The 13,010-nt window shown below is 48.4% G+C and overlaps 2 protein-coding genes across 9 annotated transcripts in view; one reads left to right on the forward strand and one right to left on the reverse strand.

The window, feature by feature from the left end:
- The window catches only part of EIF4ENIF1 (eukaryotic translation initiation factor 4E nuclear import factor 1), a 39,445-nt gene extending 38,128 nt beyond the window's left edge, over positions 1–1,317 (reverse strand). For 4 of the 8 annotated variants that reach the window (XM_010814190.4, XM_010814189.4, XM_002694630.7 and 1 more), the window contains exons 1-2: positions 1,066–1,140; positions 29–148 (exon numbers count right to left, since the gene is read on the reverse strand). In XM_010814190.4, the coding sequence (XP_010812492.1) occupies positions 29–121 (93 nt within the window). In that variant the 5' untranslated portion in view covers positions 122–148; positions 1,066–1,140. Of the gene's footprint in view, positions 1–28; positions 149–611; positions 736–768; positions 1,141–1,248 lie in introns of those variants that run through there. The other 4 variants (XM_015475598.3, XM_024977832.2, XM_005218186.5 and 1 more) reach the window with 4 other exon arrangements.
- Positions 1,318–7,080: 5,763 nt separating this feature from the next.
- The window catches only part of SFI1 (SFI1 centrin binding protein), an 87,959-nt gene continuing 82,029 nt past the window's right edge, over positions 7,081–13,010 (forward strand). The window contains exons 1-2 of the mRNA XM_059876212.1: positions 7,081–7,238; positions 9,020–9,149. Coding sequence (XP_059732195.1) covers positions 9,052–9,149 — 98 coding nt within the window. The 5' untranslated portion in view covers positions 7,081–7,238; positions 9,020–9,051. The remainder of the gene's footprint in view (positions 7,239–9,019; positions 9,150–13,010) is intronic.

A 13,010-nucleotide genomic window follows, 5' to 3' on the forward strand; every position in this document is an offset into this window, starting at 1 on the left:
ACACTATTTCATTAGTAACAAAGCCTACTTTTGTATAGCGATGGGGGGATCTGGAAGCGGGTTGCTTCTTCAGGTCGAGAAAAGCATCTCCATTTTCTGTTTCACCCACACTTCTATCCATGGCTCCTTGGTTGACAGTTTTTTGCACCTGTAAGAAATCAAGAACTGTCACCGAGAACAATAAATTTTAAAGAGTCCTCACTGTTTAAGAAACTGAAATGATCTCGGACTCCCTTTAAAAAACCCTTTCTGTAAACCAGAACCCACTGGAAACAAAACCACTGGTACTTGGATATCTCTTATAGTAAAGAGCTCTAAGCATCAACAGGGTAAGGAAAGCAGAAGTGGAACGTGCCCAGATCAGGGGACAGCCTCTAAGCAGCTTTAATATAAAAAGAAACCAAGCCTGGTCGCTGCCACTCGTGAGGGCCGTCCGGCGGAGTGGGGAAGTTTCCCGAAGTGGGGGCAGGTAGGAGACGGGCTGGGATCGGGGAAGCGGAGCAGTGGTAAAGTGCCTGTCACTTGCCAATGGACGGCGCCAGCTGCCCCTTGTTACCGGAGGCAGGGGACTGGGGACGGGGCCACAGCTCCTCTCACCCGGCCCGCCGCACCTGTGGACATGTCAGGGGCGCCCGTGCCAAGGAAGGGGCGAGCGCCGGCTTCAGATCCAAAACTCGGCTTCCCGGGGCCGCGACCCCAACCCCCGGCCTCTCGCGCAGGCCCTGGCCCAGCAGCCGCCTTCGGAGGAAGGGCGGGGACAGTACTCACTGAGGGGAGGCGGGCCAGAGGGAGCGGGAGGGCCGAATCCCCCAGCCCCGGTGCTCCAAGCTGGAGCCGGCGCAGGCCCGCCGCCGTCCGCCCCGGCCCGGCGGCTCGGGCCCCGCCAGCCCGCCCGCTGCCCGCCAGCCGCCCCGCTGGCCTCCGGTCCCTGCCCGCCCCCCGCGCGCGCCTCGGCGCTCGCGCTCACGCACGCGACCCCGGGGCTCAGCGCGCCCGCGCCCCTTCTCTCCCCGCGGGCCCAGGCGCGCGGAGCCCCGGACCCCGCCGCTGCCGCCCGGCCCTTACTGGTTGCCTCGGCCGCCGCTCCCCTCCCCGCCGCCCGCGCCGGCCCGAGAGCTGCTCCGCGCGGCCTTCGCTCTTGCCCCCCCCCACCCGCCCGGGCTGTCTCCCTTCAGCCGCCGTAACCGCGGCCCAGCCCTCCGCCCCTCCTCCCCGGCCCCCTCCCCCTTAATAACTCCCTCCACGCACCCGGGCCCCAGCACCGCCTTCGCCGCCGCGCGCCCGGATGTGAGGTGTCCGCGGCGGTGCCGGCCGGAAAAGGGAAACACGGCGGCGCGCTCCCAGGGCGCCGGCCCCTGCGTGCGCCCGGCGGCGGGGAGGCGGAGGCCGGGAGGCGATGGCGGCGGCGGGTGGAGACCGGGCCGGGGGCCGGGAGAGCCCTCCCGGATGCGCGCAGGCAGTCGTCGCGGGCAGCCCCGGGGAGGACGCCGCGTTCCCACGCGCGCTTCGGGGCGGGGCGGCCGGGGAGGACGGGACGGGCGGAGCTTGGAGCCCACCATCACCGCCCGGCGGCCGTCCGAGGAAGACAACTGGGGCCGGGAAGTGGATCGGGGGGCCGCAACCTGGGAACGCGGCGGCTGCTGCGTTTGCACGATCCGTTCTAGGCGGAGAACCCTGGGGCTTCGGCAGCGGGATTCTGTGTTAGGCGAACCTGGGGGCTTGGAGCCTTCCGGAGTGTGTTCGAACCTCGACTTTTTTTTTTTTAACTGGTGGTGTGATGTTGGGCAAAGCTCTGACTGAATTCCGCTCTTCTTACTGTAAATGATGTATGTGTGTGAGGAATAAGCGAGATTACACGTTGCTGTGTTAAAACTGCCACGGTTGCTTCTGAATGAGCTACGGGCGACTGACACATTCATTGAAATGTTCTTTCCCGCCCCGTAACCTGAATCTTTCCTTAGTCTGCACGGGAAGGGGAAGTGCGAGAGCTTTTGGCTGAAAATGAAATTGCAGATGTCAAGCGCTTAGTACGTAGTGCTGGAACCGGCAGACAGGGCCACAGAGAGGCAAAAATATCAATATGATTCCCCTCATCTGTGAGCAATGAGAGTAACTGCCGTGCTGGGAGGAAAGGTTTAACGGAGATCGCGTGTAAGCCTGGTCTGCAGGAATTTCACGAGCTCGTTTCTGCCTCGTGGGACCGTGAAATGATACGTGACTGTGGAGGGAAACGTAATTTTTCTCGTGGAAGGATAGCGAAATCTACATATCTTTCAATGAGCCTGCTTTCTTTAAGCTTCAGTTGTGAAATCAGCCCACTGGGCAGTGACTGAGCTCTTGAGTTCCCGTCCTGAGTCTTAGCAGAGAAAACAATTATGAAAACTTTTTATTTTTGTCTATTGGGTAAAATGTGTTTTTTTACAGTCTTCTATCCGCAAGCCACTATGGAGAAGTGGAGCAGGCCTTTTTTTTTTTTTTTTTTTTTTGAAGCTCTTAAATCCTGACCCTCACAGTGTGAAACCATAGTTACTTTACCTTTGGAACCTGTTTACTCATCTATCAAAAAGAAATAGCAGTACCTACTTTTCAGGCTTGTAGTGGGAATTAGAGATAACATTAAAAACACTCTTCTGGTTATCTTTTGCTGTTTAACAAACAATCCCAGAATTCAGTGGCTTAAACCAACATTTACTTTACACCAAATCTGCAATTTGGGGTGGTTCTAGCTGGGACAGCTGGTCTCTACTCCCTTCGGCTTCAGCTGTAAGGTTGGGCACTGCTACTGCTGCTGCTAAGTCGCTTCAGTCGTATCCAACTCTCTGCGACCCCATAGACGGCCGCCCACCAGGCTCCCCGTCCCTGGGATTCTCCAGGCAAGAACACTGGAGTGGGTTGCCATTTCTTTCTCCAATGCATGAAAGTGAAAAGTGAAAGTGAAGTCGCTCAGTCGTGTCCAACTCTTAGGGACCTCATGGACTGCAGCCTACCAGGCTCCTCCGTCCATGGGATTTTCGAGGCAAGAGTACTGGAGTGGGTTGCCATTGCTTTCTCCGAGGTTGGGCACTAGGAACATCAAATGGCTCACTAACGTGGTTGACGGTTGGTGGTGGCTGTCAGCTGGAACCAATGAAGCTATTGGCTCTAACACTTAACACCTGGTCTCTTGCGTGGCCTGAGCTCCCTCACACTACTGGCTAGATTCCCAGAGCAAATGTCCAGGTAGGAGAGGGCCAGACAGTCGTAAACTGTCTAGCCTAGCTTCCAAGTCACTCATTGTATGTTCTGCCCCATACCAGTCTTTTTTTTTTAAGATTTTTTGATGTGGACTGTTTTTAAAGGCTTCATTGACTTTGTTACAGTATTGCTTCCCTTTTATATATATATATATATATATATATATATATTTTTTTTTTTTTTTTTAGCCAAGAGGCATGTGAGATCTTCGCTCCACAACCAGGGATTGAACCACTAACCTCTGCATTGGAAGGCAAAGTAGTAACCACTGGACAACCAGAGACGTCCCCACATCCCACATTCTAGTCTTTAGATAGGAGTCACTAAGCCAGGCCTGTATTTAAGGGAAGAGGACTTAGACTACACCTTTATATAGGAAGAGTGTCACAGAATTTGCAGGCATATTACAAGTCATATATGAAATGTGCTCCAGGCACGGTAGCTATTATGCTAGAGGCCTGGTCCTCTGATCTATCCTAGTGAGAATGTACTCTTCCTCCCCCGGGCTCTTCTTTAATGTATTGTAGAATCTTGTTCAATTTACTTTTTACCTCTCAGAGCCTTAATTTATCCTTATTAAAGGAGACAATTATTACCTAGGAATAAAGGCAATCTTTTACTAAAGGAGAGCCATCTGTGAGCTCCTTTCACCTGTCATGTAAAGCTGCTGCTGCTAAGTCGCTTTAGTCCGACTCTGTGCGACCCCATAGACGGCAGCCCACCAGGCTCCCCCGTCCCTGGGATTCTCCAGGCAAGAACACTGGAGTGGGTTGCCATTTCCTTCTCCAATGCATGAAAGTGAAAAGTGAAAGTGAAGTCGCTCAGTCGTGTCTGACTCCTAGCGACCCCATGGACTGCAGCCTACCAGGCTCCTCCATCCATGGGATTTTCCAGGCAAGAGTACTGGAGTGGCGTGCCATTGTCTTCTCCGCACGTAAAGCTAGATGCTTGCAAATCTTTGTTTCACTGTAGCTTTTGAATGCTATTCTCTTTGGCAGAAATGATAATTTGTAATTCCAAATGCCTCCTTTACAACTAAAATGAATTTTCAAGCATCAGTATGGGAAATCCCTTTGAGAGAGTAAGAAAGAGATAAGTGATTTATTCTACTTATAGATTATTTGTAAAATCTTGGTTTAGGTTCACATTCTTGTTTTATAGTCCGTTGGGGAAATGAGCAGTTCAAGAACAGCACAAAAGCAAATGGAAATTAGAAGCCTAGAAATTTTGAGAGCAGCTTCAACTCATAAAGTTGGGATTACATCTCCACTGCTCTCCACCTTTCTAAATGGGCTTTTTCCTAATCAGCTTTTCTGTCTCCAAGGGTACTCCCTAGTTCCAAGAAAATAGGATTTGAACAGTTTCACAGCTGTGGCATCATGTACTCAAGGATTCAGTTCAGTTGCTCAGTCATGTCCGACTCTTTGCAACCCCATGGACTGCAGCATGCCAGGCCTCCCTGTCCATCACCAACTCCTGGAGCCTACTCAAACGCATGTCCATTGAGTCGGTGATGCCATCCAACCATCTCATCCTCTGTCGTCCCCTTCTCCTCTCACCCTCAATCTTTTCCAGCATCAGGGTCTCTTCAAATGAGTCAGCTCTCTGCATCAGGTGACCAAAGTATTGGAGTTTCAGCTTCAACATCAGTCCTTCCAATGAACATTCAGGACTGCTTTCCTTTAGGATGGACTGGTTGATCTCCTTGCAGTCCAAGGGACTCTCAAGAGTCTTCTCCAACACCACAGTTCAAAAGCATCAATTCTTTGGCGCTCAGCTTTCTTCACAGTCCAACTCTCACATCCATACATGACCACTGGAAAAACCATAGCCTTGACTAGACGGACCTTTGTTGGCAAAGTAATGTCTCTGCTTTTCAATATGCTATCTAGGTTGGTCATAGCTTTTCTTCCAAGGAGTAAGTGTCTTTTTATTTCATGGCTGCAGTCACCATCTGCAGTGATTTTGTAGTACTCGGGGATTACAAAGGCATTATTAAGGGACTTCTGGAAGACCATACAGCAAGTTATTTGCAGAGCCTAAACCCTTCCTGGAGAAGGCAGTGGCACCCCACTCCAGTATTCTTGCCTGGAAAATCCCATGGACAGAGGAGCCTGGTAGGCTGCAGTCCATGGGGTCACGAAGAGTCGAACACGACTGAGTGACTTCACTTTCACTTTTCACTTTCATGCATTGGAGAAGGAAATGGCAACCCACTCCAGTGTTCTTGCCTGGAGAATCCCAGGGACAGGGGAGGCTGGTGGGCTGCCATCCATTGGGTGGCACAGAGTTGGACACGACTGAAGCAACTTAGCAGCAGCAGCAGCAGCAACAAACCCTTCCTGGCACCTTACATCTTTGACTTTATATATGCAAAGTACTTAAAAGAGTCTGACACCACCAAGTGCTGTTGCACTATCTCTTGTTATTCTGATTAATCCTTCCCAAGAGGACTAATTATTTTATTATAATTCAAATAGAAATGGCTTTAATTCCTTCATAAATCAGTCAAAACCAACGGTGGTAAATGCATATGAAAAAATATTAGTAAACCATTTAAAAAGCATACTTACTGATTTATCTTCCTGGATAGTTGTAATTTGTATAAACATTATTTACATAAATATTCATACTTATAAAAGTAACTTTACAGTAAGTAAATACTAGTTACCATGTTAATTAAGATTTTTGAAAGTCACTAAATTATTTTAAAAAGTACTTGGCCACATCAGATAAAAAGATTTTCCCGTGTCCCGCTAAAGTGGACCTTCTCCTTTTAAACACTTTTAATTACAAAAACTGACATAAGTAGAAAATAGAGCAAAAATGCAAATTACCTGTGATTCTAATCCCAAAGCACTCATCTTATTTTTCCTCATGTTTTTAACGTAACATGTCTCAAGTATTTATATTCATAATGCTAGCCTTTGTTTTTCGCGCTCCACCAGAAATCTCAGGTGCTTTAAATGTTTTACAAAACACAGAAGGAAAGGATTCAAAAATGCCCTACCTTAATGACCTATAATGAAAAAGAATCTGAAAATATATACCTGAATCATTTCTCTGTACACCTGACACTATTAACACTGTAAATAAACTATTCTTCAATTAAAAAATAATACCCTACCTAACGTCTCCCATCCCCATGTTAAAAAGATAATGAGTGGGCCGAAATTTTAAAATTAACGGCTGTTTATGGGATACTAATAATTAATGCTTGTTAGTTACGTTTTAAAAGTAATGGTTAAGAGACGATATCAACCTGGGATAATCTCAATTCCCCGGCTGGGCAACCATGTGCCCTCACCCACGCAGTCCTCGCTGACAATCTCCCCATTGCACGCACGCGCGCGCTTCGGTACCGGCTCACTGCTCCCCGGGAACCGTGGAACAGTGCCGCCCATCACGCGCGAGGCCGGAGGTGGCTGAAGGACGACCTCGGTCCCCCCCGCCGCCGGCCTCCACGCAGGAGCTTCGCTCATCTCTAGTGCCTGCCCCGCGAAGTGTAACTCGGGAATCCACTCAAAACAGGTTCAAACCAACATCGATGTCGTAAAGCAAGTGAAACAGCTCCCACCGCTCCTGTCCAAAAGCGGTAGAAAGCTGAGCTCTGAGAGAAGCGAGCAAGCCACAGAGGCACCGAGGCCTCCGTGGGGGCTGCCCGAGGCAGGTGCGTCTCTCCACGCACCTCACGGCTAACTCGCATTTCGGATGCTGAGAGGTGGCGTTGGCGGGTGCGGGTGGGCGCGTCCTCTGCCGCACTGAGGCTGCGCGAACTCCGGGTCCCGGGCGGGGCGTCCCTCACGCACGCAGTGTTGCCGTGGAGACGGGGGGCGGGGCCGGCGCGAGACTTGCGTCCTGAGGCGCGGGAAGCGAGGGGGTGGCGGGCACTTGCCTCGACGGCCCGAGGGGTTGGGGCCGTATCTCCCGAGACTTGTCTGAGGCGGGAAGGCTCGGCCTCTGCGGCCGGAGCCTAGAGGCGAGCGCACGTCCCTCCGAGCCAGGTCGGTGACTACTCTGTGGGCGCGTCCGCTTCCTCCTCCTCTGGAAGTGCAGGTGATGCTGCCTCCCCGCAGGGCTGAAGTGGGAGAGGGTAGGCGAGTGGAAAGGGCGCGCAGGACGGCGCCCGGCGTCGTCGCTTCTCGCCCCGCGTCCTCCCCGCGCGTCAGGTGAACCCGGGCGGGTACGAGTGCCGCGTCGGTGCTGGGCTCATTGGTGCGCGCGAATTCGAATTCCCTGCTGTGTGGCCGAGCGAACAGGGAGAGTTTGCAGAACTTAGGGGCCACACCAGAGCCCCGAGGGCCAATTGGGCGAACACCCGCAAGTGGGAGATTAGTGCTTTTTTTTTTTTTTTTTAGTTCAAACTAGTTTACTTGTTTATTTTTGTTTGCACTGAGTCTTCGTTGCAGCGCTCGAGCTTTCTATGGTTGCCTGGTGGCATGGGGTATCTTAGTTCCCTGGCCAGGGATGGAACCCAGGTCCTCTGCATTGGGACGCCGATTCTTAACCACTGGACCACCAGGGAAGCCTCGTGGTGCTGTTTTTATCTGATGGGAGGCAGTTCAGGTTTATTGTTAGCCTCTGGATTATAGTAAATATTTGTTGAGCGAATGGTGTTAGGTCCCTGTGTACCAGCCCCAGCTGTACCACTTAGTGATGATGTGGGCCCTTCATCTATAAAATGAAGATGGTTACCATCTGCTGAGGTGGTTGTGTTAAAGCAACTAGTTAATGAAACGTGCTCAGTATTGATACTGTACCTGGGACAGAGTACCCGCTCCATGAATGCTATTTTGACTCTAATCTAGACTTTCTAGGTGGCATGGTACCCACCTAAGTGCCATAGAAGCATAAGGCTTGGAGGTCTCATGGAAGGCTTCCTGGAAGAAGTAGTTGAAATTTATTCTGCAACATGGCATATAAATTTAGGTATTTCCTTGCTTTTCTTTAGCAAGATCTCATTTCTCAGTTATTGTTAGAAGCTGCAGAATACTGTAGAAACTTCTTTAAGTTACTCTTGGATTTGCATTTTTCAAATTAACATGTGTATTAAAAAATTAGTATTGGGACTTTCCTGGCAGTCCAGTGGTTAAGATTCTGAGTTTCCAGTTTCCGGGGTGCAGGTTCCATCCTCCCTGGCCCAGGAACTAAGATCCCATATGCCGCCTGGCAGGGCCAAAAGAAAATTAATATTGAAAGCTTATATTAGAAAATAGTCTCCAGGTTGCAGTTCCAGTTTCCATTCTTCTAACTGTTCTTCCTCATGTTACTTGTAAATTGGAAGTAAATAACCTTATAGGTGATATTTTTTGATTTGTTAAATTTACACCTTGTGTCAACCATTATTCATGGGAAATAAGTACTTAGCTCAGTTTTTCTTTCCTCATCCCATCAACGTGGTTATGTGGTAATTTGTTGTTAATAGTGTTTACGTTAAATAACAAATATTCACTGTTGAACCAAATGTATGTGCCTGTGCACGCCCTCAGTTGCTCAGTTGTATCTGACTCTCTGCAACTCTGTGGACTGTAGCTTGACAGGCTCCTCTGTCCATGGAATTTTCCAGGCCAGAGTACTGGAGTGAGTTGCCATTTCCTTCTCCAGGGGATCTTCCCAACCTAGGGATGCAACCCAAGTCTCCTGCGTTGGCAGGCGGATTCTTTACCACTGGGCCATCTGGGAAGGCGCATGCTGAACCAAGTGGACTGTTGCAACTCTTCCTCTCTTGTATATCCCATCATTTTTTCTGAGAATTAATGCTTGTCTTATTTTCTAATTTTCCTAGTATTCCATGCACAGATCACTAATTTTTGATTCATGAAGAATCTGCTTACTGAAAAGTGTGCATCAAGCCACTGGTTGAATTTTCAGCAAAAAAAGATTAAGCAGAGAATGGAGAGGAAGGTCGACTCCAGGTGAGTGATGAGACTTGACAAAAAAGATAAGTGAAATTATGGCTTATTTAAAAGCTTGTAAATATTTTTTGTGTGAAAATAATAAATTCTTAAAATGTAGTTTTTTCCTAAAATCAGGAGTAGTGAGTAACAGTTTTTTGTTGATATTTTGGGTCTCTCATCTAGGGTATAGAGTATAATGCACATTTTGTACTTTATGTTACAGTCAGAATCCATTTTGGGTGTGTGGAGATATCCATCATTAAAATTCTTACTTTGAGCAGAAATAAGGATGATATTCCTGAGAAGTTATATTGAGGCTGGCTTTCTCCTTCTCCTCCTTTGGATCGTGGCTGCTTTCAGCCTGCACTAAGGTTCTTTTGATTGAAAATAAGAGACTTCAGTTCTGGCTAGCCAAGGAAAAAGGGAATTTACAAGAAAGAGACTACAATTTACTAACAAATCTCAGATTCACAGTGGTGACTTGCACCTGGCCCTTCATGAGTATCCTGCCCCTTAAGACAGAGGGACTGGTTCAGGGCTGGGCATGTGACTGCATGGGGCCAATCAGAGGTTTTCCTCTAAAGCTGGGACAGGCTTTGAAGAGTGAGACCCACCTGGTGCTGAGGTTATAGTGGCAGCTGCTGCAGTCTGCATGCTGCAAAGGCTGGGACCCTGTACGCAGGTCAGCACACTGAGAGAAGCAGGAAGAGTTGGCAATTTGAGCTGCCAGTTCTAGTCTTAAGGCTCATGTTCAGACTTCGGAAGTATGTGAGCTAGGGATTTACCTCTTTGTGCTGGCTATCTTCAGTATAACCCAGGGCTTTCCACTGAATTTGACCAGTGAGGTCCTGGTAGAAGATAGTGAGGAGAGAGGAAAGTGAGGCCAGACTGTTTATCCCCTTGGCTCCCTCCCTGCAAGATGCCTTTTGGCTTCAGTCTTTCCCAGCATCATAGTCTTTACCAATGAGTTGGCTCTTCGCATGAGGTGGCCAAACTATTGGAGCTTCAGCATCAATTCTTCCAATGAATATTCAGGGTTGATTTCCTTTAAGATTGATTGGTTTGATTTCCTTGCAGTGCAAGGGATTCTTAAGAGTCTTTTCCAGCACCACAATTCAAAAGCATCAATTCGTTGGCACTCAGCCTTCTTTATGGTCCAGTACTCACATCCGTACATGACTGCTGGAAAAACCATAGCTTTGACTATACGGACCTTGGTTGGCAAAGTGATGTCTCTGCTTTTTAATACGCTGTCTGGGCTCGTTATAGCTTTCCTTCCAAGGAGCAAGCAACCTTGCGTCCTAACTAACATGCAGAAGGTTTTTGTTTATTTATTTGGCTATGCTGGGTCTTAGTTGCAGCGTGTAGGATCCAAGTCCCTTACCAGGGATTGAACTCGGGCCCCCTGCATTGGTAGCACAGAGTCTTAGCCACTGAACCACCAGGGAAATCCCCATACAGAAGTTTCTTTCTTTCTTTTTTTTTTTTAAATAGAATCTACTAGGTCTTGGGCAAGGTGGAAGCGAGCGTAGCTGGAGAGACCTATTCAGTAGCGTTTGGTCCCTTCCTCCTGAGTAGTGCCATCTTTGTACTTCAGCCCCCATGTCCTGTACAGACTGTGTCTCAGCTCAAAATTCAGTTCTAGGAGAATGAATCTGGTTGGTCCAACGTAAGTCAAATTTCTCCCCGTGCTCTAATCAAGTTTTTCTTGGAGTAGGGTCATGGAGCTCCCAGCACAGCTTCTGAGGTCCTACCCCTGCTGATCCCACAGCTTTTGAGGGATCCATCCTCAAAAGCTGAATCCATGCCCTGACAGTGTTTAGCAGTGATCCGTAGAGAGCTTGTCAGGCCTGCCTGCCTTTAGCTTCTGAAACAAATTAACCATGGCCTTAAATTGAAACTCTGTTTCCTCAAATAGTCTGCAGCTTTAGGATGGGAAGCTTTGATAGGAGAATGGATTCCCTAGGTATTCTGCCGTAAAGCAGTCTGAGATCCACTGTGTGAGTCCTGCAGGACTCCTTGACGTTCCTTTACTCTCCTTGAACGTCTACACTGCTCATACCTAGTATTCACACCAGCTCTTTCCAGTTCCCAACTCCCGACTAGTTTCTACTCATACTTCCAAACTCAGGTCCAGTATCGTCTCTAGGAAGCCTCTTCCCACCCTGTCCCCCCTCCCCCCCAGTGTGGATGACGCACCCAGTGTGGGTGTTCCCATAACACACTAAGTTTACCTTTTTCGTGGCATTTAATGATTGGTATTCTCATTGTCGTCTTGATACACCATTAACTCTTGAGAAACTCTTAAGTGTCCAGTAAACTTTCTCTGAGTGAATAAAAAGTGTATGTGTATGTGTGCGAATATACACGTATAGCATACACAGATATACATCTCTTTAGTATCTGAAGCCTGTGTGGATCTGTTGTTTCTGTTACCTTATGCGGAGTCGAGCTTCTTTGTATGCTGGACCCGGTACATTACAGGACTGTCTCTAGGTTTATGAAGGTGCCTTCCTTCCTAAAGGGTTTGCATTTCCCTTTGTTATTCTTGGTGCATTACTATTCCACAGTCGCCTTAAACCAGTTGTAAGGCTTATGATTCCCTGACCCTCTTAGAACCCAGAGTGTAAATTCTCACAAGCCTGTAGAACTTCTGATTCACCCACACCCTCAATTTAGAGAATGGGCCCTGAGTCTTTTGGAGATGGGCTTGTGCTTTCTAAACTGATGTACCTGTCAGCATGCCAATTACTTCCATTCATTTCAGTGCATGAAGTACCAGTTAATTTGTTTACAATGAGAAATAACTAGGGAAACCAGCAGTGTATGCCTACCTGCTGCAGGAAGCCATATTATATTCTGAAGTTTTCTTAGGAAGTTTGAAATCACAGTGTGGGAACATAGTTGATACATTACCTCCAGGATGAGTGCAGAGTATTCAAATCTGACTGTGTCACCCCTCCCTACTTAGAACTTTCCAGTGACTCTTGTTGCCTTTGGGCTCCAGTCCATGCTCCTTTGCTTTGCCTTCAAGGCGTCTCCACAGACCGTTTTCTAGCCTCATTTCTCACCACTCTATGCCTCATACTCTGTTTGCAGCTGTCCAGCTCTGTAAGTTTGGGTCAGGTTCAGGAAATCCAGACTTGTTGTTATTGTTTAGTTGCTGAGTTGTGTCCAACTCTTTGCAGCCCCATGGACTGTTGCCCACCAGGTTTCTCTGTCCGTGGGATTCTCCAGGGAAGAATACTGGATCAGGTTGCCATTTCCTTCTCCAGGAGATCTTCCTGACCCAGGGATTGAACCTATGTCTCCTGCATTGGCAGGTTGATTCTTTACCCTGAGCCACCTGGGAAGCCCGAAATCCAAAGTAATGGATGCTAAACAAGATGGAAGTGATTTTCCTTTCACACATAGGAAGTCTGGAGGCAGGTGGTTACGATGATTATGTTCAGTAAGGTTCTTATGGACCCAGGACCTTCCCACTGTCCGCACCGCCATCTCTGAAAGGTCCTTATCCTTCTGGTTCAAGTGCGCAGCCATTCCGAGCAGCAGGTAGGAGCAAGATAGGAAGACAAAGTGTGCATTAGCTGGCCCTTAAGGCAGATCGTAGGAACCTGCCACCTGATGAGCCCCTATACATCCACTTAGAACTTAATTTTAGAAGGTAGCAGTAGGGGAGCCTCAGAAATGTAGCCCTTATTCTGGGCAGCCATGTGTGCAGCCAAGTAGAGGATAAATACTGGGAGCGTGTCAGTGTCCTGTGCTTGCTGTAAGCTGTCGATAGTCTTGTTTTCTCATTGTAAGACATGAGAAACACACTGAATACACATTTGTCTTTGTAGCATATTAAAAAACTGAGAAATTACTTTGCTGACAAAG

This window comes from Bos taurus, chromosome 17, assembly GCF_002263795.3.
Source record: "Bos taurus isolate L1 Dominette 01449 registration number 42190680 breed Hereford chromosome 17, ARS-UCD2.0, whole genome shotgun sequence".
Taxonomy (NCBI): Eukaryota; Metazoa; Chordata; class Mammalia; order Artiodactyla; family Bovidae; genus Bos; species Bos taurus.